The following is a 23419-nucleotide window of genomic DNA, read 5'->3' as shown; positions in this document are numbered from 1 at the left end:
CCATCGGGCCGTGCCAGGCCGGGCCGGCCCGTTGGACATCTATAGGCGGCGGCGTGACGGTTCACGAGAGGTGGATAAGGAGAGGGTGAGGCCGAGTAGGCTCGTATAAACCCTAGTGTTCGGTTCTGGGGCCACCCACAGCCCAGCACTCGGGCCCCTTTCGATGGGATGGGATCATGGGAGCCCAAAGCCCATTTGGATGCTACAGGTCACAGGGCTTTCTCTCTCTCTTTATCATCGCACAGGGCTCTCTTGGCAAACTCGCTCCAATAATTTTTTGAGCCAGTCATCATTAGCTCTTGAAATTCACGCATTGAGGCTACCTGGTTGAGTCCTAATTTTATTATTTTATTATTTTATTGTTTTATTATTGATTTCTATACTTTCTTGGTCCTAACTTAAATAAACTTTTAAATTTAGTCCTACGTCGAGCTATTTTAAATTTAACTAATTTTATAGAAAAGAACACTATATCTATGATACCAAATTAGTATTACGGATACATTATTAAATACATTTTCATAATATACAAATATTTGGTGTCATGAATGTTATTTTTTTTTATCGAGTACAAATTAGACGCACAAACTCACACACTCCACACTCACACCACACGCACACACGCGCGTGCGCATTCGTACACACGCAAAGAAGAGATTGAGAGCCTCTCTGGCCTCCGGTGGTGCGTGAGACACGCAGTACCACCGAACACGCACGCGTGCGTGTACCCTAAATTTTTTTGAAAAACTTTCAGAAAAAGGTGCGACACCAGGATTTGAACTCTGGTGGGTAGCGTCCCACTGGATAGCCTTACCACTGGATCACAGAAAAAGTTTGTCAAACTTAAAATAATTTAACTCAGGATGATTCTAGAAATTGATTTATTTCGAGACATGGATGTATTATTAGGACAAACACGACATCCAGTTCTTTGTCGTATGTTACTATGTCAAGTTGGATTCCCAACGAACGATCCACCGAGGTCACATATTCCTCCACCGGATCATACGAAACACGTTAGTAAGCTGGCCAACAAGTCACCCACCGGATAATTTTACTAGTTGAGTCCCTGAGATGCATCGCTGGACAATTCGCCAGAGATCAACCCTGTCGCCCCGTACATGCTATGGTGTGAATTTTTACTTGTTTCAAGTCCGATCTCGATCAATTAACACCTTTGAAATACATGACTTCAAACCAATTCAAAGGGGCCATTCGCACCATCAACTCGACTTATATTTAGTCACTTCATGTATCTCCATGCTCTCTCTCTTAAGTTGAATGACTTTGACCCTCTCAAGAGCATCTCCAAGATTCTTTTTTAAAATGACTCTATAAGTCATCATTTCGAGAGACATTTGAATAAAAATCGTTGTCTATATCTTTTCATCCTCTAACAATTTCTCCACATCTTATGCACACTCTAAAGAGCCAGCTCCGCTCATCTTTGGCTGCCGAAAAATCTAGAATAAAGATAGCTATATCGGAACATCTATTAAAGAAGCTGTTGGGGGATATTTTTTTACCAAAATCTCTATTCTCATCAATTAGTAAGGATATAAAGAGACTCTTATAATCACTCTATTAGTACAACCAAAGAAAAACAAAGTCTTGTTACACACTAACAAGGGAATGTAGCTAAAACACAACCTACCTTCGTGTCTCTCTTACGCCATACATAATAGACACCAAACCTTGAGGCCAAGGTCATGTGGTCATTCTCGTTGTGGCTAACTCATTTGCAATTAACTCCCACAGAGCACACGTTAGGTGTTCTGTCAACCACAGAACCTTAATAACTCCACAATAGGGCATGGGTTCCCTGTTAACTCCACAATGAAGGCATAAATGTGTTCAATTTGTAATGGGATCAGCCTCTGCGCATTCAAAAACCTCTCTACCACCATTCCGATAAACTTCCAAATTATCATATTCAAAAACCTCTACCACCATTCCGATAAACTTCCAAATTGTCATAGGAAGAGCCATTTGAATTTCCAAATTATCATATGAAGAGCCATTTGAATGAAGCTGTTGGAGGAGGGTTTTGCACCAAACTCTCTATTCCTAAGCCCCCCTTTACCAAAATTCCGAGAATCTTTTGAAGTTACCAACTAAGGATCACGCAAATTGCACACGATAATTGGGGCCGAGAGCCCTAGGCCATACGAAGCTTCCAAAGTTACCAACTCAGCATCATGCAAGTTGTACACGATATTTTGGGCCGAGACCACATCTTGTTCCTGTGGAATCTTATAAAATTCCTGCATTCCGAAGGGATCTTTAATGCAAGCCGGCTGGCTGTCAGGTTTCGGGCTAGAGGTGCCACATTCCTATGAAGCTCATATCCTACAGCACTGCTCTATAAGTCAAACAGCTTGTATTCACGAACTAAAATGGAACCTCTACAAGTTTCAGTGCGCCTAAACCTACTCGATCATAGGCAAAATTAGTGATATTTACTAAATCTAGAATGTTGGGTAGCAAAGGGAGGCAACCGGAGCTATCCAGCAATGATTTACAGATTTACATGGACCGCAGTCTCCGCCTTTTTTTCCCCAAATTTTCAGAAAGAATCGGCTGTATTAGCACCATGGATCGAACGGGACCAACCAGTGGTCACTGAGTCACTTGCTCCTCTGTTAATGTTACTTGTACGAACTAAGCTCGGACAATGGCCCCGTTCGCTTTGCTGAAAAGTCATGGCTGAAAGTACCATTCGCTGATTTGTTGTGAGAGAGAAACACTGTTCGTTTGCTGAAATAGTACGGCTCATCAGACAAGCGAACAGGGCCAATGGAGTTTCGGGCTTTCGGCAGAAGCTGTGATAATTGACAGCGGCTCTGGTCTGAAATCTCCAGGAGTCTGGTCCTGATATGGTTACCTCTCAGCATCCAAATGACGGTTAGCTGGTTCTTGTAAGCGTTGATTTCAGGCACCCTGAGTCAAAAGAGGCTGATATTTGGTGTAATCTATCCCATTCAACCTAACACAACATAAGATCTGTTCCGGCAGCTCTTCAGCTTTATTTCCCTGCAGTTAGAAGCGAGCACAGTAAGTGACCTGACCTACTTTTTCTCGAACAATTTTCTGGGAAAGTACAATCTTGCATAGTAATGAAATTATTGTTTACAATTGGGATACCTGAATAGTCAGCCCAACATCTAGAACACATGCTTTTAGCCTGTCCAAAAACGTTTCAAAACCTTTCCTTGATATGTAGCTAAATCTGTGCATGTCAATGTCGATCTCAAAGTAGTTATCACCCTGCACAGAAGCAAGGATGTTTCAATAATCCCTCAAGCAGTAATCAAAGTTCAAAGTATGTCTAGAACAAGATATTTCTATTATTGCATTTATTTATGAGATGGTGGGCTCAATAATGTAGATGAATACTACATAACTACAACAATTTCTAGAAATAAACACAACTAACCAGGTAAAATTCATGCTGTGGTCTAGAAAGGACAGGCTTCTCGTTATACGCATGCATTAACTTCCTCTCCGCTGCACTCAAAGGAAGATCCTCCAGATTAGCTACCCGGCCAAGTATCTTCAGCCGCTCTCGGAATGGTATAGTGGCTTCCATTGGAAATCCTTTTATCTTCTCTACATGATCATCAACCAGCCTCTGTTGGGGAGGAAAAGAAGTATTATTGACTGATAATAAATAGAACTGAAATATAACTTACCTTTCTACTCCATATCTATGGGAATTGCCAAAGCTGACAATTAACGTTATCATCAATCACATAACCATATAAATTAACTTGACAATATAAAAGAACCAGTCTACATATCCTAAACCGATTTCAATAACTGAAACTGCATTTTTACATGCAAAAAATGCCTTATCTTTTCTCTTGTGAAACAGTCAATGCTACAGAAGTGCTATGCATCATTTCTTTGATCAACTATATGCCTAAGGAGTTCAACCTTAGGAGGCTAGGACTCTTTACTTCAAAGAATTGCAGGAGCCCAAAGGGGACTTCAGCTGCAGTCCACCCTAAAGTTACGACCCTGAAAATGTATGTCTCTGAACTAATAGTTCAGAGCTCAGATGCAGGGGGAAAGTTCAAGATTCTACATAACCTATAACAAATCAATCATCGAACCCTGCAATAAATATTCTCCACTATGGTTAAGCATCACCTGCATGAATTGATATAAAGTCTATATATGGACTACTATTATTTATTTCATCTAGCTAGACATTTTTTGTTCCAAGGCTTTCACTGCTTCCAAAATAAAAAGAAAAATGATTCAAATACTCATTGACTAAAAGTACATACCTGTATATATATAAAAAGTACAAAAAATAGTAACAGATATTACTGAAAAAATATATTGAAGACCAGTGAAGCTCTTACTCTAATACTATCAATGAATGAAGGTGGAAGCTCTTTGGAGTAACCATCAGAAAGCCTAAAGTACAAAACAAAGCTCATCCCTTCCCCGTCAGTTTCATTCTGAAATAATGAAGCTGGATATAATGGGACCTGAGAAAAGTATACAAAATGTCAATACACTAACTGAATAATGGCAAGAGCATAAAACTCACAGAAAAATACTGAAATCCATGTTACAGTAACTATTTCTTAAAACAAACATTGCTATGGTGGCACACTGTTGAGGCTTACTTCAGGCAGGCAAACATAAATAACATGCTACACAGAGCTCACCGATTGCTTCAGTCCAGCCCTTTGTACTAGTTCACTAAGTTGAACTTATTTGGTACTAAAAATAGGCATCGACTACAGCAAGTACACATCTGAATATGTTTAAAGCAAGTTGACATGTTCACTTCACCACTAAGTGACAAGTGTCTGCAAGTGTAACAATTGGACAAATTGAGCACCAATGAGAAAAAAAGGAGTGGCATGAATAAACAGACAAATGCTCCATATCTTTGACGAGTTAGAAAGTCTATGAACAAAAGGGCTGTAAACAAAACTTTCACCATGAAACAGTGCATTGTCTTTGGTGTACTTATGACTTACCTGTACATTGACCACCAAAAGAGGTGGGAGCTTGCTGGAGAGTTGAATATCAGGAAGTTGGACAAATCGAGATATATGATTGAGTTTTTGTGGTGATAAGTACACATCAACTCCAAATGGATAATATGCAGCATAATTTGGAGCAAGCTCTTTCTTCTTATCCCTGGAGAAAGTGCATTAGAAACTTAGATCACTCCCATAAAAGCATCCAGGAGTTTCAAATAAAACGATATTTACCTAAAATAGTTTGCTCCACGGACTCGGAATGTACCGGGATCAATATGAGACCAACTGTTGAGCATATTTGTTTCCAGCAAGCACAACTGTACTTGAGAACCTGCTAGAGGCCTTTCCAGGAAATCCTTCGCAGATACTGAAACAAAATAAAGTTATACTGATAATAAAGGAAAAATGAAAAAAAAATGAATACTGATAATATTTTTTGGAGCTAAAAAACTTAACATGTTAACCTTGACAGATGGTATAAAATTTAATGCAGCTAAAAAACTTACAGCAAATCAAGTTACTAGTGCATTACGGTAAATCTTGTAACATAGATTAGCTAGAACTATTTTGTTATATATTTTGGAAATTATTTCACAGACAAAAGCGGTACTCAGGTAGTGACAGAAAATAAAAAGTATATCTAAGTGCCATAAAAGGCATCTGCACTGTGAGTAGTACCACCAGCAAAATCAAGTGCTATTCTCACAAAGCTGTAAAGACCTCATCTTATTCAGATAGAGTGTACAGCTTAGTTTTAGGCCTTGTTTAGATTGCCTCAAAATTCCAAGTTTTTTCACTCTCTCTCCATCACATCAATTTTTGGACGCATGCATGGAGCATTAAATGTAGGTAAAAAAAAATAACTAATTGCACAGTTTGGTTGTAAATCATGAGACGAATCTTTTGAGCCTAGTTAGTTCATGATCGGACAAAGTTTGTCAAATACAAACGAAACGTGCTACAGTGTCCAGATTGCAAAAATTTGCAATCTAAACAAGGCCTTAGTAACTTTTAAGACATCTCCCTCTCCCATACATTCGTGTTATGTTTCTCCAGACCAGACCTCTGCAGACGGCCAATGAGTACAGCTATGGAATCTTAACTTTCCAGAGTGTACCAATGCAACAGTTTTATCAATACAATGCTACTTCGTACCATTAAATGAAAGATTATTGACATGACTGGTGAACCATGCAAGCAATGAAGATAGGAGTATTGTCACTACTCGAAAGCATCAGTTCTCTGTGCCACCTTTTGCCTTTTTCTTTGTTGCTTAATGAACTACCCTATGGACACCAATAGTCCTATGTCATAAAAGAGAGCAAGCAAGTTGCTGGCAAGGTTTCAACTCATCAAACAGAGAATTATGGAAAGTGTAAATGTTTGGGAAAATCGGTACAATCTGCAGTTCAGCTTTTGAGAAGGGCGTCTTAACTCTTATTAACTCTTAACCAAATGACTTAAGAAGAAATGCTTACGTAGTGTGGAAGATGGATGAGCTTCCCCTGACTTCTTCTTGAAGGAAAGCTTCAAAGAAGGCATCTTCATTGAATGTGTAGGACTCGAGGAAAGAGTTCTCTTCTTCTCGTTTACCCCAACAGCAGAGGCCCATGGGAGACAATTATTTGGCAGAAGCCCGCAATCGTCCAGTATCCTACCTCCACCGTGCGTGCTATCAGCACCAGAAACGCCCACCGCATCATCATGGCTCATGGACGTCCTCACACCATTCTCCGAGCTTCCCTTTGACAGTTCGCTGGACTTTGGCTTCTTATGGTGCTGCTCGCCTGATTGCGCAGCTCCATTGAAGCTCCCACCGTTGCCGTCTCTCATGCTCAATGCAGCTTCGTTCTCGAAGCCATTCAATGAGAAAGCATCTGCACGACAACAAAGAAGCTCAATCAGTCAAACGGAAAGGCATGTTAAAATGGGGGCGAAAATTCAGCAGGTTCAACTAATCATTGAAAATTATGGTGTGCGGGGGACCTAGCTACAAGGCTACTACGACAGCACTCTTACCATCTTGCACGCTGTGGAAATCGTCTTCGGCATCCGACTCGCTCATCGCCAAGGAATCGTACCAGGCCTCCTCAATGCTCCCGGGCACTGCAGCACGAGATGCCCCCGAAATCACGTCAGGTCATATTGGAGTATCGAGTACGAATTGACGCAACGAACTGCGATGCGTACTGCCCCAGATACTAGCTGCAACCCCACTCTACAGAACAGGGTCGCAAAGCCTCCGGAGCTACGAATTAAAAAAGTGAGTAGCTATTGCTGGACGCACACGATCCCCAGATGCAGTAATTTTATTTAACCCCGAACCGAAGAGCGCGCAATCTCGCGCCCATGGTCCCCCGGAGATCAGAATCCAGACCCCGAAACAAGCAGCGGGCGGAAGGCGCACGGGGGAGGGAGAGAGAGGAGAAAGCAGCCCGTCGGTCCACCCACCGACCCACCTTGGAACGCGGGGTTGCTGTACGTCCGGTGATCGGCGGCAGCGGCGGCGGCGGCGGACGGCGAGCCGGGCACGTCAGCCTCCTGGATGGTCTCCATGGACGCGGCGCGCGACGGCGCCGTCCTCTGCCCCTTCCCTACGCGGCGGCTGCGCCTCCGCCGCGCCCCGCCCCCGCCGCCCGAGCGGCCGCTGGCGTCGCCGGACCGCGGCGTGTGGGGCTTGCCCACGCACGCGCTGGGCCGCGACACGCACGCCCCCATCCCTCCCACCCACCCACCTCCTCCTCGCCCGGGCGACGCGACGCGAGATCGGCGCCCCGGGGGTCACCGGGGTGGTGGATGGAGAGGGCGGTGGCAGTGCGAGGCGGCGTCACGCACGCACGCACGCGGGTGCGGGGCGGGGAGGCGATTGGTTGCGTGGGAGGATTTCCAAGAGGGACGGGACGGGACGGGACGAGCCGCGCGGCTTGGCGCGGCGGGGCGAGGCGCGGCGCAACGCGAACTTTGTGGTGGAGGTGGGGGGCGGTGGTGGTGGGAGAGAATGAGGTGGAGGAGGTGGTGGCGTGGGCTGGCTGCGGTGCGGCGCGCCTCCGTGTCGTGCTCTGGCTTTCGCAAGTTCGGCTTCCCTTTGGCTTCCCACACCACCACACGAGTGGGGAGGGAGCGCGGCGGTGAGGCTGCGGCTGCGGGGGGGTAGGCGTCGTCGGGATCACGACGCTCATGGACGCGGTCCTTGGTAGGCGGCTGGTCGTTTCGTTCGTGGTGGCTTTCTGGTTGGGTGGACCCCGCGCTTTCCTCCCTTCTGGTTGGGGTTGGCACGGGCTAGGGAAACCTGTGACGTGATGCCGTCCGTCGTAGTCGTAGGGGTGTGTGGTACTGGTGCCAGTGTTGACCGGTACGGGTGAGGTTACATTTGAGTTGGCAATATGGACGTTGAAAATCAAAATAGGTAACAAGAGATCTAAAATCAGTTTTTAATAGAGTATATATACAGAAAATCTATTTTAGATTGCTTGAGAGGTAGAACCTAAATATGGATATCCTCTTTTCTGAAAACCTATTTGTCGAAAGTATTCTCTTTTAAGTCTTGTCATTAGAGAAAATACTAAATAAATATTAAATTTTTTATCTGTAGCGTTACTTAAAAGATGAATTTGTATTTTAGGTGTCGTCGTTGTTGTAGATAGCCTGATGGCAGGGGCAGCAGGGTGTTGTCAGTTGTCACGCTGCCAGGGAACTTACGAGCTTGTTCTGGCATGCGCCTTGTTCAGATGATCTCCAAATTCTAAGTTTTTTCACTCTTTCTTCGTCACATTAATTTTTAGATGTATGTATGGAGCATTAAATGTAGGTAAAAAAATAACTAATTGTACAGTTTGGTTGTAAATCACGAGACGAATCTTTTGAACCTAGTTTATCCATGATCAGACAAAGTTTATCAAATACAAACGAAACATGCTACGATGTCTAGATTGCAAAAATTTGCAATCTAAACAAGGCCATGGTGTGTGTGGACGCGGTCCACGGCGCTGGTGGTTGCCGTTTGGTGTGCTGTGAAGACAGACGCAAGGGAGGCGAGGCAGAAAGCGCCACGGATGCTGCATGCTAAACAAGCAATACTTTTCCTGTCGCCTGGATATGCTTCTATTTCCTAGAAAAAAAAGGATATGCTATTAGTACTTCGTTTCAAGTATTAATTCTCAAGAAATTTCTATTTTCTAGTATTTACATGTCTTTTGTTCCAAGGGGGGAAAAATCAATTCTCAAGAAATTTCTTCGTCTCAATCGTGGTCTACTAGTATGCCCTATGTCTTTGGATCACCTGACCTGACCTGATCGAACCCATGATTTTCCGATGCCCAGGTGGCGTCACCAAGCACTGCAGCAGCCTATCTTGAACCCGCATCTTCTGTGTTGGAATGGGTACGAATAACCAGACGATATCGCTAGGCCTATAGTGATAGACGTTACGTAAGGCCAGACACTGCATAAAGGCCGTATACTGCATGTTACTACGAGTTACGTACACGATACACCCCATGGCTCAGTTTTGGAACGAAGATGCTGAAATTGAACGTGCTAACACGAGAGAATTTGGACACTAGCTTTCGATCGGGACAACACAACTTGACTCCGATACGATCCTGCTTTGATTGACACTAACCCGTATTCATTCCACAGAAAATGAAATCGATTCCGACGCTACGTAGCTCTAAATCGCTGGAACAAAAGAACACATCAGTGCCGCGAAATCAAAAGAATCAGATCGTATACTGATACCTTGGCATTGAGAAGAAGAAGAAGAAGAAGAAGAAGAAGAAGAAGAAGAGTATGATATATACATATCCTGCAAGGAATACAAAAAGGAAAAGTTGATTGGACCGATGCCAGCGCGAAGCAAGAGGAAAGAGAAAAGATTCAGACGGTGTTTGGTTTCTCCGACGTCCTCCTAAGATTTCTGTCACATCGAATATTTAGACACATGCATGGAGCATTAAATATAGACTAATTACAAAACTAATTACACAACTTGTGATTAATTTGCAAGACAAATCTTTTAAGCCTAATTAGTCCATGATTTGACAACGTGGTGCTACAGTAACATGTGCTAATGATAGATTAATTAGGCTTAAAAAATCGTCTTGCAAATTAGTCTCTATCTATGTAATTGGTTTTGTAATTAATCTATATTTAATGCTCTTTATTAGTATCTAAATATTCAATGTGACATGAATTTTAGGAGCGACTAAAGAACCAAACACCCCCTCTACTTGAGGTCGAGGGTATAGTAGTTGCATGTGTCAAATCTCGAAACTTCGATTGTGTCTTTCTTCATTCTTATTAGTGATCAGATCAGAAATGAAGGGAGTGATCTTAGGAATCTTGCTGGGGACAATAAAATTTACGTGACCTTAGAAAACTGGTGAGTACCATGTGAAAAAAATCTCTGACCCATTAACCTACTGATGGGTCCGGTTCGCTTCTCTTATAATCCGTCTTTTTTCAATTTATTTTTTTAGTCGAAATAGTATTTTCTCTCCTAACAAAACAATCGGAACAATATTTCGATTTGTTTTTTCAGCGAAGCGAACAGGAACATCGTGACAAACTTGCCCGACAGGAGAGGTTGCCACCAAAATCATCACGAGAGCGCTAAATAGATTCCGCGTAGCGCGTACGTACGTACGCGTTGCATGGCAGAGCTGCAGACGAGTAGTACTGGTAGTTTGGGTGGAGCGTGGCTTACTGGGACGTGTACATGTGTCCACGTCGACCGCAGACTGTTCAAACAAATAAAAGCCATGATGGTTTGAAATTATCAGCCGTACCGTTTCAGCGAAATAACGGTGTTTTTCTTTCATAACAAATCAGCATTAGCATCAGCACTAGCCGTTTTTTTCCAACCAGCCGAACAGGCAAAAAAAAAAAGAAAACTCTTGCTTCTACGGTGCTCCGTACATCAGAGAGAAGAGAACAGTTGGTCGGTGGATTGCTCGAGCTCGATCGGGAGTCGACAGCCTGTTCGTTTCGTCGTAAATGATCGTGCATTATTTATTGTTGGCTGGTTTGGTATGAGAGAAAAACAATGTTCCAGCTTATAATCCACGATCGTATAAGAACGGTCCACGGATTGGGTCATCCTTTTCAGGCTTGGACTATTGACTTCTATCGCCAAGTGGGATCCTACTTCCCGTGACTATTCCAGGTTACTAGCATGTGGTTGTGGTTCAATAAGGAAAAAAAACAAACTAGTGTACTTATTCGTACTTATAAATTTCCACTAATAAAGCACATGTAATAAGGTCGTCCTCAACAGTTAATCAACTGCAAACTCTCTTCGATGTGGTGCAGCCGTGCAGGGCTGCAGTCCCGCGGAAGTAGCCAACCAAACATGCCCGTCAGATAAGCAGCGCGACGGAAAAGGTCGCGGCTACCGGCTACGAGTTGGTAGATCGAGTAATGGTCCGTGGCTGCGTGCTGGAATTTTCAGAGCGTTGACTGTGACGGGCTTCTAGCCAGTTTTAGCGATTTTTCAAGCTCCAAGACTGAACCACAAATTTCAGAGCACTTCTTTTCATCAAGCAAGTAGTAGTACTCCGTACTCTCTAGCTGACTTTAGGAACGCCGCCGAACGCCGAGTGGAGTAATAAATAAAAACGAGGCTGGAAGACCGACAGGCTGTTTGTAACGTAGGAATTTTATAGAATCAGTTTAATTTCATAGGATAACACAGAAACGAGAAAAAATCCCATGTTCCAAACGGACCCTCAAAGCGTCACGGCAACCATGCAACAGCACGTCACGCTCACACCAATTAATTGTTCCCTCGGCTCGACGGTTGTTTCCAGTTTCCACATTTTCGGCGTACGTGGACGCGGGTCTACTGTCTACGGGCTACGGCGCCGCCACCGTTGGCCACCGGTCATTTTTTAATGATCATACTATACCACATACTCCTTTTCGGAGTACATCACATCGAATGCGAGTATATTGTACGTACACGTACGTGTATGTATAAAATTGCGTGCTACACAAATACTACTACTTTGTGTGTGGATAAACCTGCAGGAAAATTCCGAAGCCTTCACGGAATTGCCAATACTTTATGCCTGGATAGCGACACTGCAGCAACTGGACTCTTGTCACGCGCCGGTTATCCCCGCACCCTTTGCCTCTGCGTTTTATCCTAATCTGCTGTCGTCTTCGACCTTGTGAATGGGAACGGGCGACTAGGCGGCTGAAATTATCATTAGGATACTTCAGGTAATAATTGTGCGATTTTAATTTAAAGTGCAGTTAGCATCGTCGAAGCTGATCCGTGTAGCTCCAGATTATTCAACAGAGAGAGAGAAAAAAAAAAGGGGAAACGTAGATGCCGGGAAAAGAATCACGGCATACTGAAAGGAAACAGAACACCATTCGCAAAGAAACAAGAGAATGACCCTGTTCGCTTGTTGGTTTCAACCAGCCCAAACCAGCCAGCCAACAGTATTTTCCTCTCACAACAAACCAGCACCAGCCAGCCCAAATCAGCCCAGAAACTAACCAGCGAACAGGCCGAATGAAACACAACACATACCAAGGCCATGTTTAGTTGCCCTAAATTCCAGAATTTGGCATTATGCAAAAAGAAGATTTCCCGTCACATCAAACTTGTGGTACATGTATGGAGTACTAAATGTTGACGAAATCAAAAACTAATTGCATAGTTTGGTTGTACTTTGCGAGACGAACGTTTTGAGCCTAATTAGTCAACAACTGGACAATTATTATCAAATAAAAATAAAACGCTACAGTGTAGCTACAGTGTAGCTACAGTGTAGCAAATTCGGCCGGCGCCGAATCCGGTGGCCAACTAAACGCGGCCCAATAATGAAACAGAAGATGCATATATGCTAAGCTAAATAATGCCGCCGGACAGAGGGGGCCAGGGGGGTGTTTTAGAACCGGCGTCGTGGACCTGAGCAGTTTTTAAGTACTCCAAGACTGGAACTGATTGGAAGGGCAGGCAAAGATATTCACGCACCGCGCAGAATAGACTGAACTCGAAACAGGAGAGTGATACAACCCTGATAAGAACGGAGGCATCTTGATATACGTATTATAGAAAGCTGGATGAACTAGGAAAATCACTTTGCTGGCTGCGTGAAGAAACGGGTCACGGAACACGGGACAGCGTCGTCTCGGTCGATCATCTATGATTTATCTCGTCGCCAAAAGAGGCGGGAGTATATATTATACATGGGCCACACGCTTATCTGTTTTGCTGCCCTGAGCTTGGCTGAGACTTTGAAGAGGGATGCCGGTGTCGATTTGAACTGTTCCTACTGTTTCTTCTATAGACGCTAACCGTAACCAGAAGGAAATCGGTGCAGTAGTGCGTGGAGTAGCAGACGCTAGCATCGCTGGTGTGGTGTATATCATCAGTGCATGGGAATACGGGATCCAGAATACCATCCTTTGACTTTTGACGTCGTCAACCGACGAGAGCTTATGATTATTGATCATCATCACTCGTGATACGTACAGTACTTACTATAATTTGACAGCATGTTCGTTTCGTTATAAACGATCGTGTATTATTTACTGCTGACTGATTTGACGTGAGAGAAAAATACTATTTCAGTTTATAATCCACGATCGTATAAAGCAAGCGAACAAACCGTGAGTGTTCACGTGGCTCACCAACAAGATGTACTCCTAGTACTTGGTAGCTCAAAGTCGTCCTACTCCTGCCGCCCTTGGGTTGCAATTTGCAAGGGGGGTCGTCCTCGATGGATCGGCACCGCACCGAATTGCGCTGCGCGATCGCCAACGACGGCAACCTCATGTGACGCGAATCACGCGATCGATCCAGGCTGCTTGAGAAATCAGAACTAGCGCCGCACCGGATCGAGTCACACTTTTCAACCAGATCAGAAAGAAGAAGCCAAAGGTAAATACTGTTGGCCGCGCAGCAAAAGGTAAATACTGTTGTACTAGCAGCAGTAAAGAGTTGAGCTTTTTTTTCGCTGGCGTGTCGTCCTTGTCTGAACTGAACAAAGCCAAGCCACCAAAAGCTGCTGCACTCGCATGCATGCTCCTGTGTGCGGAACAGTAGTGTTCGGACGTCGGACCCGCGCCGCTCCGCTTCAACCTATAATTTTAACTAAATAATAATGTTTTTCTCTCACGACAAATCAGCATCAGCATAGACGGTCCAGTACGGCACGGGCCCGCGCTAGGCATAACCCGATAGGGCACGGCACGGAAGGGCCCATCGGGCCACCGGGCCGTGCCGCACCAGTCCATTGTGCCTGTCCGATGGCCCAGACACGGTCTGTCGGGTCGATTTTCGTGTCGGGCCGGCCCAATGAGCCCGGCCTTTTTAGCAGGTCGGGCCGACCCGAGGTCCACCAAATGCGACAGAGAGGAGGGGGAGACGAGGAGTGGAGGTGGCGGCGGTCGCCGGTGAGCTCCCCGCCGGGTCGCTTGATGCCGGATCCGCCGAAGTAGTGGCCGGATCGAGGGCGTAGAAGGCCGGATCGAGGCCGCTCCGCTCAAAGCCGCTGCAGGGGGACGCGGAGGAGGTGGCCAGACGCACGGGGGGCGTGGCGGAGGCGGCCGTTGCCGTTCTCGACGCCGGCGCTGCTGTCACGCGGGACTTTAGCGTGGTCGAGGGACGGGAGGAGCCGAGGAGGAGCGGGGTTGGTGCCGCGGAGGGGATGGAGGCCACTCCGCTCGAAGCCGTGCGGGGGGGGGGGGGGAGGCGGCCACAGCAAGACGCGCGGAGGGCGTGGAGGCGGCGGCCGCTGCCGCACTCGACACCGTCGCGTGGTGGAGGTGGAGCTCTGGAGGCAGCGGCATGGGGATTGGGGGAGGCGGAGTGGAGTGGAGGTGGAGACGGCGATGACGTCAGATCTAGATCCCGACCGACGAGCGGAGGTGTGGAGCCCCCAACCCACGGCGGCGTGCCTCACCGGCGGAGTGGAGAAGGAAGGACGGATGAGCGAGCGAGGCGGGACGCGGGGTGGAGCGAGAGTGCGGCGCACGTAGGGGAGCCTACGGTGCCGCACCTGACCGGCGAACGAAGAGAGGGAGCGAGGGAGAGAAGAGATGCAATAGGGTTAGGGGGAGCCAGGGAGGTGAGCTGGGGGCGCGGGCGCGCAGGGTTGGCAGCCCGAGCCGTTAGCGGGCCTACGGTTGAGGAGCGGGCCGTGCCGTGCCGGCCCCCGTGCCTGGGGTAAGGCCCAAGCATGGCCTGCTCCTCCGGACCGTGCTAGCCCGGGCCCGTTCGTCGTCGGGCCGGGCCAAAAAAAAAGGGCCTTGGGCTGAGGCGACGGGCTCGGGCTGCGTGGACATATGTAGCTGCGGGGATCCGATCTAGACACAGGACACGGCCGCCAGCACAGTAGCTCGTGTTCGCGGTGGGGGGCCAGCCGGCCAGCGGCCCGCGCCTCCCATGCTTCGGGCGGGAGCGGGACCGAACCGAACGGGCGCCTCACCGGCACCGGCATTTGGGGCCGCATGGGCATGGCGTCTCGATCGTCCACGCGTGTGGTCCAGGACGTGAAGAAGGGCGATACCTTGGAGGTTGGGACGGCATTGGCGTTTGGCTGGTTCGTGCGCGGGCCAGCCGCGACCAGAACGTCTGGAGTCTGGACGCCGGCGCGACCGCGCGAGGACATGGACGGTTCTTCTCGGCTCTGCTCGGATGAAGACGACGAGGCCACGAGGGCCGATCCTCGTGTCCAGCATCCGCTCGCTGCCAGTCACCCTGTCAGACCTGAATTTCTGACATGGACCGATCGAGCCAGCAGTCGGTATCCCGGGTCGAAAATCCGCTCAGGATTTGTCTTTCCTCGCGTTGCACTTGCTTGCTTTTGGTTGGCAGCAAGCAGCAGCGATGGTTTCGTTCCGGCCAGGTCGCGTAATTCGGCGTTTCGGCGAGAGTGGGAGATTATCAAATGCCCAAGAATGACGAAATAAAAGCAATTTTGGTAAGGTATACGCTTGCACTAAATTTGATTTCTTTTTTCCTTTTTTGCAAATTGGAAAAATTGATTTATGTCTGTTGCATAATAATTCGATAAACTTCTGGAGATGGGTATCCTGCGAGCGACATTTTGCGTGTCAGGAAGGACCGCGGAATAAAGCGATTTTTGAGAGTCGAAATAAAGCACTTTTTTCAAGAAGAAGAGATGAAGACAAATAAAGTGATTTTTTTTTTTTGAGAATCAAGTAAATTTTTATTGGAGCATGGATAGCCTTTTCTTCGGATTTAGGCCCATGGGTTATTTAGTGGTACATACCAGCCCATGGCCTCCCACGCCTCCCAGACCTAGTAGGCCCAACAATCCGCCCCAGCCCAACGTGAACAGATGGTCAGCCACAGTGAAACGCCAGCCCAAATGACCGACACCCGCAGAAAACGCGAAACGTCCACTACACCCAAACGGTCCAGCCGTGGCCGCAACCAACCCAACCCACGGCCGCCGCACCGGAGCAGAAGAACCCACCAAACCCTACGTCGCCGCGGCGACCGGCGCGGGCAGGGATCCTGGAGGGATGGTGGCGATCTCGATGTACCGCGGCAACCTCCACATTGGCGGTGCCGACAGCGGCGCCCCGGCCCCGCGCCGATGGGAGGCGCCCCGGCCGACCCTCGACGCGAAGCGGTTCCACCGCCTCGTGCGCAACCGCTCCCGCGCCGTCGCGCGCCTCAACGGGCCGCCGCGGCGGCAGGTCTCGCCGTCATCCTCGGACTTGAATGGCTGTCGTGGCGCCGCGGACCCCGAGCGGGAGGCACCGGATGAGGAGGAAGCGGACGACGGGGGAGAAGAGGAGCAGGGACAGCTGCAGCTGGACCAGGAACAGGAACATCAGCAGCATCAGGAGGAACAGGGGAATGTGGAGGCGGAGCAGCAGGAGGAAGAGGAGGAGCAGGAGGAGGGGGCGGTGGAGGACGCGGACATGGAAGATGCGGGGGAGATAGTTGTTGAAGGGGATGGTAATGGCGATGCTGAAGAAGGTCAGGGTGAAAGTGAAGGTTTTGACCCAAACCAGAAGGAGGTGAGGCCGTCCGAATTATTCATTGCCACTTCACTATCAGTTCGTTGTTTGATGATCTGTATCCGTGTGCAATTGCTATGGGACTGTGCCACTGCTAACTGCTAATAGCGATCGGAAATTTAGGGAACTGTGTAGATACTGAGATTGTATGTTGAAAGTTAAGCTGGAAAGAAATTAGTTGTTGCAGTTCCTAGGACTGTAGGAGGATATCGATGGATGTGAAGAAGAGTTAGGTTCTACGATTTGGCATCTGCGTACATGTTCAATCTGGCAAAAAATGGCAGCTATTTCCATCTTGCAGTGAAAAATGAAGCTTCTAAGATAGATTAATCAGCACTAAACATTGTAGTTGCCCAAAAGAGGATTATGTTCTTCTGTTAGGAACTTGGGATACTTGATTGCCACTGAACACAAAATTAGCTAAGGCTGTTGTATTATTTGGAGACTTTCTCTCGTGCTTTTTTAAGGCGCAAGTACTTGAGTAGAACCAAGTAAGGTTGCATATTGCTTGCATCTGAATAGGTGTTGAAACATTTTACCTTTGTGCTTTGTTTTTGTTATGTTGCAAGCAATATCTATCTACGTGGCTTTATTGAAACAACCATAGTTTTACATTTATTCCAGGTGAGTTATCCTGATGGAATTGATGAGAAGAAGAGAAAGCTTAACGAAAAGCTGGACTCCCTAAATAAAAAGAAGCATGGCCTTGTGCAGATGCTGAAGCAGGTATCTATTTGTGCCATTATTTATATTTCTGGTTGATTTGTGTGTGGTTATAGTTTAAAACAAATGGAAATTTGCTGCATATTCATCAGCTGAATAAGTATTGAGATATGTCAGATGGTACCCAATCTTATACTTTGCGTGATGACCAATTTGGTAACATATTGGTCTGAATGGAATTAATGAAACAATAATAACCTTCAACATTTGAACCTGATCATTGTTGCGCCCTCACTTACGGCCTCGAATTTCTCCGGTTGGTGGAAGTCGGCCATCAGAAGGGTGCCTTTGGAGATGAGGAAGGGGCTGAATTCCCTCATCATCCTAGTTTCTTGGGAAATCTGGAAACATCGGAACTCCTGTGTGTTTGATGGAGCCTCACCAAACATTCAAGTGCTGTTACAGTCTGTAGGGGACGAGTGTAGTGTTTGGTGCATGGCAGGAGCCTCATGGCTTAGCGCTCTCTTAGCAAGGTCGCTGACCCCGGGTATGGGCATGGGGCCTTGAATTGCTTTAGCATAATGTCACTACCAAAGTTTTGGTATCTACTTCCTCTAAACCTAAATATAAGTCTATCTAGGTTTGTTCTAAGGCAAACCTTTTCACGTTTGGCTACCAATATCCGAAAAGTATGTAGTTGATGATACAAGACATTGCTAGATTCATTTTGGAAATATACTTTTACAATATATAAATAATTTCATTTTAAATAATACATTGTTATAGATAACTAGTCTAACTGTCTTAGGGAAGACCTAGATGGACTTATATTTGTGATCCGAGGAAGTATTTTCTTTTCAAATAAATATTATACTTGTTTTGTTCCTCAGTCCATTTTAGAAGGAATAAGTAGCAGCAAATGCATGCACAGTTATTTGGTTGGTTTGCTGCTCTCTTTTATTCTGATTGAGAACTTCATCGTCAGGGTACTAAATGCCATTGTTTTGGCTGTTTGAATGACTAGGTCTTAAATGCAGAAGAAGAAATCCGAAGGCGTAGCATGCAGGCTTCATTGCGTGCTGCCATGCCTCAGCCGTCAGAAAATGCAACAGATGGAAGTTCTGTTTCTAGGTTGGCCCCTAGAATGACTGTTGATGTCAATTTTGGTGATGTTGCTGGCGATTCAGATGCTGGTTCTAACCAGGACACTCCTGGACGCCCCTTGCATCACTTCCACAGTATCTCTCCTTCAATAGCCTCTTTTGCGAGGTCACCGTTTGGTTCTCTACAGGTAAGCTGCTCGAATGCTCATTCAATAGTCTTGTTGTAAGTCCATTTCTACTTTTGTCTGTGTTACATGTTTTGGCAAGTGTTTAAATGGTAGCAAATTGCAAGAGTTAGACTTCAAAATCAGCTGATAACTATAGTAGTAAATAAAGATGATTCTTTCAATGCTGCCCAGTTTGCTTAGATACCATTTCTGACTCTCTTTGTTGGGTTGGTTCCCAAATCAGCTGATAACTTAAGTAGTAAATAAAGACGATTCTTTAAATGCTGCCCAGCTTGTTTATATACCATTTCTGACTTTCTTTGTTGGGTTGGTTTTAGTATTTTCACATTGCTAAAGAACCACATCTAATGTTACAGGGCCACACTCCAAGGAGCCCGGCAACATTCTCTACAGCAAGTCCATCACGCTTCGCCACAAATATACACCAAGGACAACCTCCTGCTCTTTATTCAGCATCATTGCCAGGAAGTAACTATGTAGCCTCATCACCTTCCCCGGCCGCATCTGGTGGTTCTTCCTCGGTGTTCAGGGACCCTCGCCCACCTAACTCTACATAGGTTCTTGCTTTGTTCGTAGTTGTACCACCATATGGGTGTTATTTATTGACAATGTTGCTAAAATCTCTTAGCTACCCAAGGATTTAGATAATGTTGTGCTTCGGGCAACACTAGTGGAAAAACAAAACTCGTCTCTTATGTGTGTACTGTAATTAGCATGTAACATCACTGAAACTATGTAAAAATTAGGATATTCGTTTTCCTGCTAGGTGCTAGGGCGCCAGATCTTCTGGACAATGTGCTAGGTAAAATTTATTATTACTAGATTCGAAGTGTCAATGCACTGTGCAGTTACTCAAGTATTCGTATCATTAATTGAGTTGCGTTGCAGTAACCAAGGCTTGTGCTGAAATTGCAATTGCAATTGCAAACTTCTTTTTCCCATCTTTATTTACTGCTGAGCGATTGTTTCATTGTTTGGGCGGTACTGCTTTAAGCTTCCGACGAAACAAGCAACTTCATATTTGCTACCTGTTCTCAACATGTTTATAGAAGTAACCGATGCACAACCCACAAGATCATGTGGCAATCAATCGTGGACAAATGTACGAATTAGACAACAGCTTGATTAGCTGCATTGCGTGTAGAGAGGGTAACAAATGGCAGTGTTCCAGCTCGTTCAAGGTTCATACAATCCTTTTAGGGCGTCGAAGGCCGGGAACTACAGGAAGTTGTAAGAAAAAAAATAGTAGAGTAACTAGAGACCAAGTTTAGAGGCATATAAATAGAAAACACATGGCATCAGTTGATAAGATAACGAGTTATCAAGAAATGGGCACGAAGAGGGCAATCAATGGAACATCTGAGTATCTGACCGCAACTCTATTTGTATTTTAAAGTCTCAAATTTTGTTTGAAGGCCGCATGCCAGACACATCACTACTCTGTGCGTTAGCTGCTCTTGACACCAGCAACAAGGCTAACATGTGTAAAATATGACCAATCTGAACCAAACTTTGGATAAATAAATCAGGTAGTAAGTTTTGTTATTCTAACACCACCCCAACGAAACCTCGTACTGGCATTATCAGAGCACTAGGAGTCTAGGACTATACACATAAATTGCTGTGGGCCCAAAAAATGAATTAGAGCTTGTAGGGGAACCAACTGATAAATGTATACTGCTGAGAGCTAGCATAATGAGATGTGCAACCACCCACAGAGAGAGAGAGAAGGAAATAAGTGAAACAAACTCTAGAAAGTGATCAGGCAGCTTGTTGCATTTGGAAATAAGGAAACAAACATATGCCCCACTAAATAAGTTTCGACCCAACTAAAACTGTTCTCTGAGCAAAATATACCTTATCAACTAAAACTGCCATAGATTATTTGTAAACTGTAGATGACGGTTTATTAGCAATATAAAAATGAAAGATAACAGGTGATGCAAATCTTCATAATCAAAATGCTATATTACCTCATCCAATGCTGTTGTCAAATCGTAGGCCTTCCCCATCCCCTAAAATTGGGCAAAGAAGTCCTGCAAGGTCCAACACAGTATTTAGATCAAGCAAACTAACATAGGGGCCAAATACCATATCGAACTCGGTGCTGGAGAAAGGTCATCTTCCCAGTTGGAAGGTGACATACATCCAAGGACATCAATTGCATACATACTGAAAATCATGTCATAATATCATGTCTGCAGGTCACATGCATCATTTCAAAAGGAATTTAATGTCGATGGTGAATGGTGACAAGTCAGATTCTCAAAATCTGTTTAACCTGTAGCAATTTCCCCATAGATGGGATCATTTATCCTGATAGTAAATGAACTAAGAGAATCTAAAAAAAAACTCAATTCAGATTGATCACTCTAAGCAATAATAATTCCTGTTACCTTCAGTCAGTGACTCTATTGAGCCATTAAGTGCATAGTATTACAGAATACTACAAATCAATAAATCAAGTTCAATTTGATTGACCCCTTGCTGTGCCCCCTTCATGTCTAATTCTCGAATATTATGCATTTCTAGTTTACCACTGGAGAGATTTAAAAACCAAATTCATTTGTATAATTTGACAATTGTCGAGCAAGCAAGTGCACATCAAAGTCCAGTGGTGCATATGAACTGTCAGTAAAAACTACCAATAGGGCTGGACTACAGTTCAAAAAGATAACTCATACCAAAGTAAATTTCAGCAACCATAAGCATAGAAATCCATAGGTACTACCAGTAAAGAAATCACTTAGTATAGGTAAAGTGTCTTCTTTCAGTAATAGTTTGATACTACCAGCACAACCTCTTGTTCAGTAATAGGGCAATACTGCAAACAATGATCTCAAATCAAGTTATACACCAATCCTCTGACCTCTTTCACCAGCACCGTAAACAGTAACCACACTGATCCTCAATACCAAAGTCCTAAAAACTGACATGTATTACTCTCCCAACTCAAAGTCAACATCCAATAAAATTGAAAGATAACCTATATTTAGGACCCTCTAAAGAACCTCCACGCCCTGAAGTCATGCATATTATTTTACAGTCACGTGCCGTCCCTTTAATTGCCATGTCAACTTTATTTACACACAATAGTAATTCTCAGCTTGTTTTCCCTTCACAGCCACGCTACATCCAGTCTACAGAAATGTCAAAACCAACCACCATCAACATCAAACAACGAGCAAGCCTCTAGAAAGAACACAAGCCCCGTACGAAACTACCACATTAGACCACATCCTCCTAGGATAACTCCACTCGAATCCACGGGTTTGACAAACAAAACGCAGACAAGGAATCAAACTCACTGGATACTTGTCGTCGACTCAATTTCCCATCCTGGACTAGATTTACCAACATATTAATAATATCCGATAAGCACAGACAACGAATTGCTTCAACGCAGTCAGGTTGCTGAAAAAGAACTCGAGTAGGTTAGGTACCTGGAACCATTTGGCGGCGACGGCGAGCGCGGAGGAGAGGCGGCACCTCCTGGAGTCCTCGCAGGCGTGGAGCGACTGGAAGTCGTCGGCGGGGAGCTTGCGCGTGATCCACCCGATGTCGATGTAGACGTAGCGCGGCGGCGGGGGCAGGTCGACCTTGATGCGGACGACGTTGTACCAGATGAGGAAGCGGCGGACCTGGACGCCCTGGAGGTCGGAGAGGGAGCCGTAGCGGAGCACCCCCGTGATGTGGGCCTCGAAGTAGGTGAGGTACTCGAAGTGGACGTAGCAGGGGCCCGTGAGGTCGACGGTGAGGCTGCCGTTGCTGGCGAGCGAGAAGGCGGTGACGGTCGAGGGGAAGATGCCCGGGGGCAGGCCGTACTTCTGGAGGAGCTCGGCGAGGGTCAGCGAAGGCGAAGGGGGAGAGGGAGAGGGAGAGGGAGTAAGAGAGGAGGCGGGAGGGGTCGCGGGCTCCGCCGACGCCGTGGTGGCGCCGGCGGCGAGGAGGAGTGGCAGGAGGAGGAGAGCGAGACGCCGCATTGGGAGGAGACGGAAAGAGAGCGCGTTTTTTTTTTCTCCGCCTCGGTGGAGCGTCGTAACGGGTAGTACTAGTAAGCAGGGGTCGCCGGCACGTAGGTGCCACGATGGGCTGGCTGCGCGCCTGCGCGGGCCTGGGTCCACTTCCTCCTCCACGAGGTTTCAGAGGCGCATGGTCAAGGACTGGAGTCAAGATTGATACGATTTGGGAAAATGCTCAAGTAAACAAGATTACATGAGGTTGGATTTGGATGGAATCCAGAAACGGATATGCCTCTTTGTTCGAGGGACAACGAATAGTGTTCATGCTTACGACTTTACGAGGCTAAGAACCTGTTTGGCAGGGCTCTCCGAGCTGCTCCGGCTCCTCGTCCATCCGCGGGTGAAAAGACATGGAGCCCCAAAACCGAGCGCGTGGCAACGGTGCCGCTAGGGTTCCGATGAACCAGCTGCGGCGGCCGGCGGCCAGC

The 23419-nt window shown here is 46.1% G+C and overlaps 3 protein-coding genes across 3 annotated transcripts; 1 reads left to right on the top strand and 2 right to left on the bottom strand.

Moving 5' to 3' along the window:
* Positions 1-2367: 2367 nt before the first annotated feature.
* Positions 2368-7727, bottom strand: LOC136521457 (uncharacterized). Its single transcript, XM_066515204.1, has 9 exons — positions 7466-7727; positions 7026-7112; positions 6485-6883; positions 5238-5373; positions 5001-5163; positions 4371-4499; positions 3437-3631; positions 3145-3267; positions 2368-3033 (listed from the first exon to the last, which is right to left on the bottom strand). Exons 1-9 carry the CDS (start codon positions 7722-7724, stop codon positions 2932-2934), a joined length of 1593 nt encoding a protein of 530 aa, XP_066371301.1. The 5' UTR covers positions 7725-7727; the 3' UTR covers positions 2368-2931.
* Positions 7728-16389: 8662 nt separating this feature from the next.
* On the top strand, positions 16390-19839 carry LOC136538401 (uncharacterized). The gene is made up of 4 exons (XM_066530376.1): positions 16390-17015; positions 17640-17741; positions 18703-18969; positions 19326-19839. Exons 1-4 carry the CDS (start codon positions 16512-16514, stop codon positions 19524-19526), a joined length of 1074 nt encoding a protein of 357 aa, XP_066386473.1. The 5' UTR covers positions 16390-16511; the 3' UTR covers positions 19527-19839.
* Positions 19840-19885: 46 nt separating this feature from the next.
* LOC136538402 (uncharacterized) lies at positions 19886-23017 on the bottom strand. Its single transcript, XM_066530377.1, has 3 exons — positions 22413-23017; positions 20943-21005; positions 19886-20187 (listed from the first exon to the last, which is right to left on the bottom strand). The coding sequence occupies exons 1-2, from the start codon at positions 22950-22952 to the stop codon at positions 20985-20987; spliced, it is 561 nt and encodes a 186-aa protein (XP_066386474.1). The 5' UTR covers positions 22953-23017; the 3' UTR covers positions 19886-20187; positions 20943-20984.
* Positions 23018-23419: the final 402 nt, after the last annotated feature.

This window comes from Miscanthus floridulus, chromosome 2 (genome assembly GCF_019320115.1).
Source record: "Miscanthus floridulus cultivar M001 chromosome 2, ASM1932011v1, whole genome shotgun sequence".
NCBI lineage: Eukaryota > Viridiplantae > Streptophyta > Magnoliopsida > Poales > Poaceae > Miscanthus > Miscanthus floridulus.
This window is presented reverse-complemented; position numbering and strand designations above follow the sequence as displayed.

Bases quoted from the DNA above. Each gene is read 5' to 3' on its own strand.
- LOC136521457 (XM_066515204.1), bottom strand. From the start codon at position 7,724: ATGGGGGCGTGCGTGTCGCGGCCCAGCGCGTGCGTGGGCAAGCCCCAC. The intron at 6,884-7,025 runs GTAAGAGTGCTG...GTTGTCGTGCAG, and splicing joins TTTCCACAGCGTGCAAGATG to ATGCTTTCTCATTGAATGGC. The intron at 5,374-6,484 runs GTAAGCATTTCT...ATTTTGTTTCAG, and splicing joins TCATCCATCTTCCACACTAC to TATCTGCGAAGGATTTCCTG.
- LOC136538401 (XM_066530376.1), top strand. From the start codon at position 16,512: ATGGTGGCGATCTCGATGTACCGCGGCAACCTCCACATTGGCGGTGCC. The intron at 17,742-18,702 runs GTATCTATTTGT...TTGAATGACTAG, and splicing joins TTGTGCAGATGCTGAAGCAG to GTCTTAAATGCAGAAGAAGA. The intron at 18,970-19,325 runs GTAAGCTGCTCG...CTAATGTTACAG, and splicing joins CACCGTTTGGTTCTCTACAG to GGCCACACTCCAAGGAGCCC.
- LOC136538402 (XM_066530377.1), bottom strand. From the start codon at position 22,952: ATGCGGCGTCTCGCTCTCCTCCTCCTGCCACTCCTCCTCGCCGCCGGC. The intron at 21,006-22,412 runs GTACCTAACCTA...TGGACCTTGCAG, and splicing joins TCGCCGCCAAATGGTTCCAG to GACTTCTTTGCCCAATTTTA.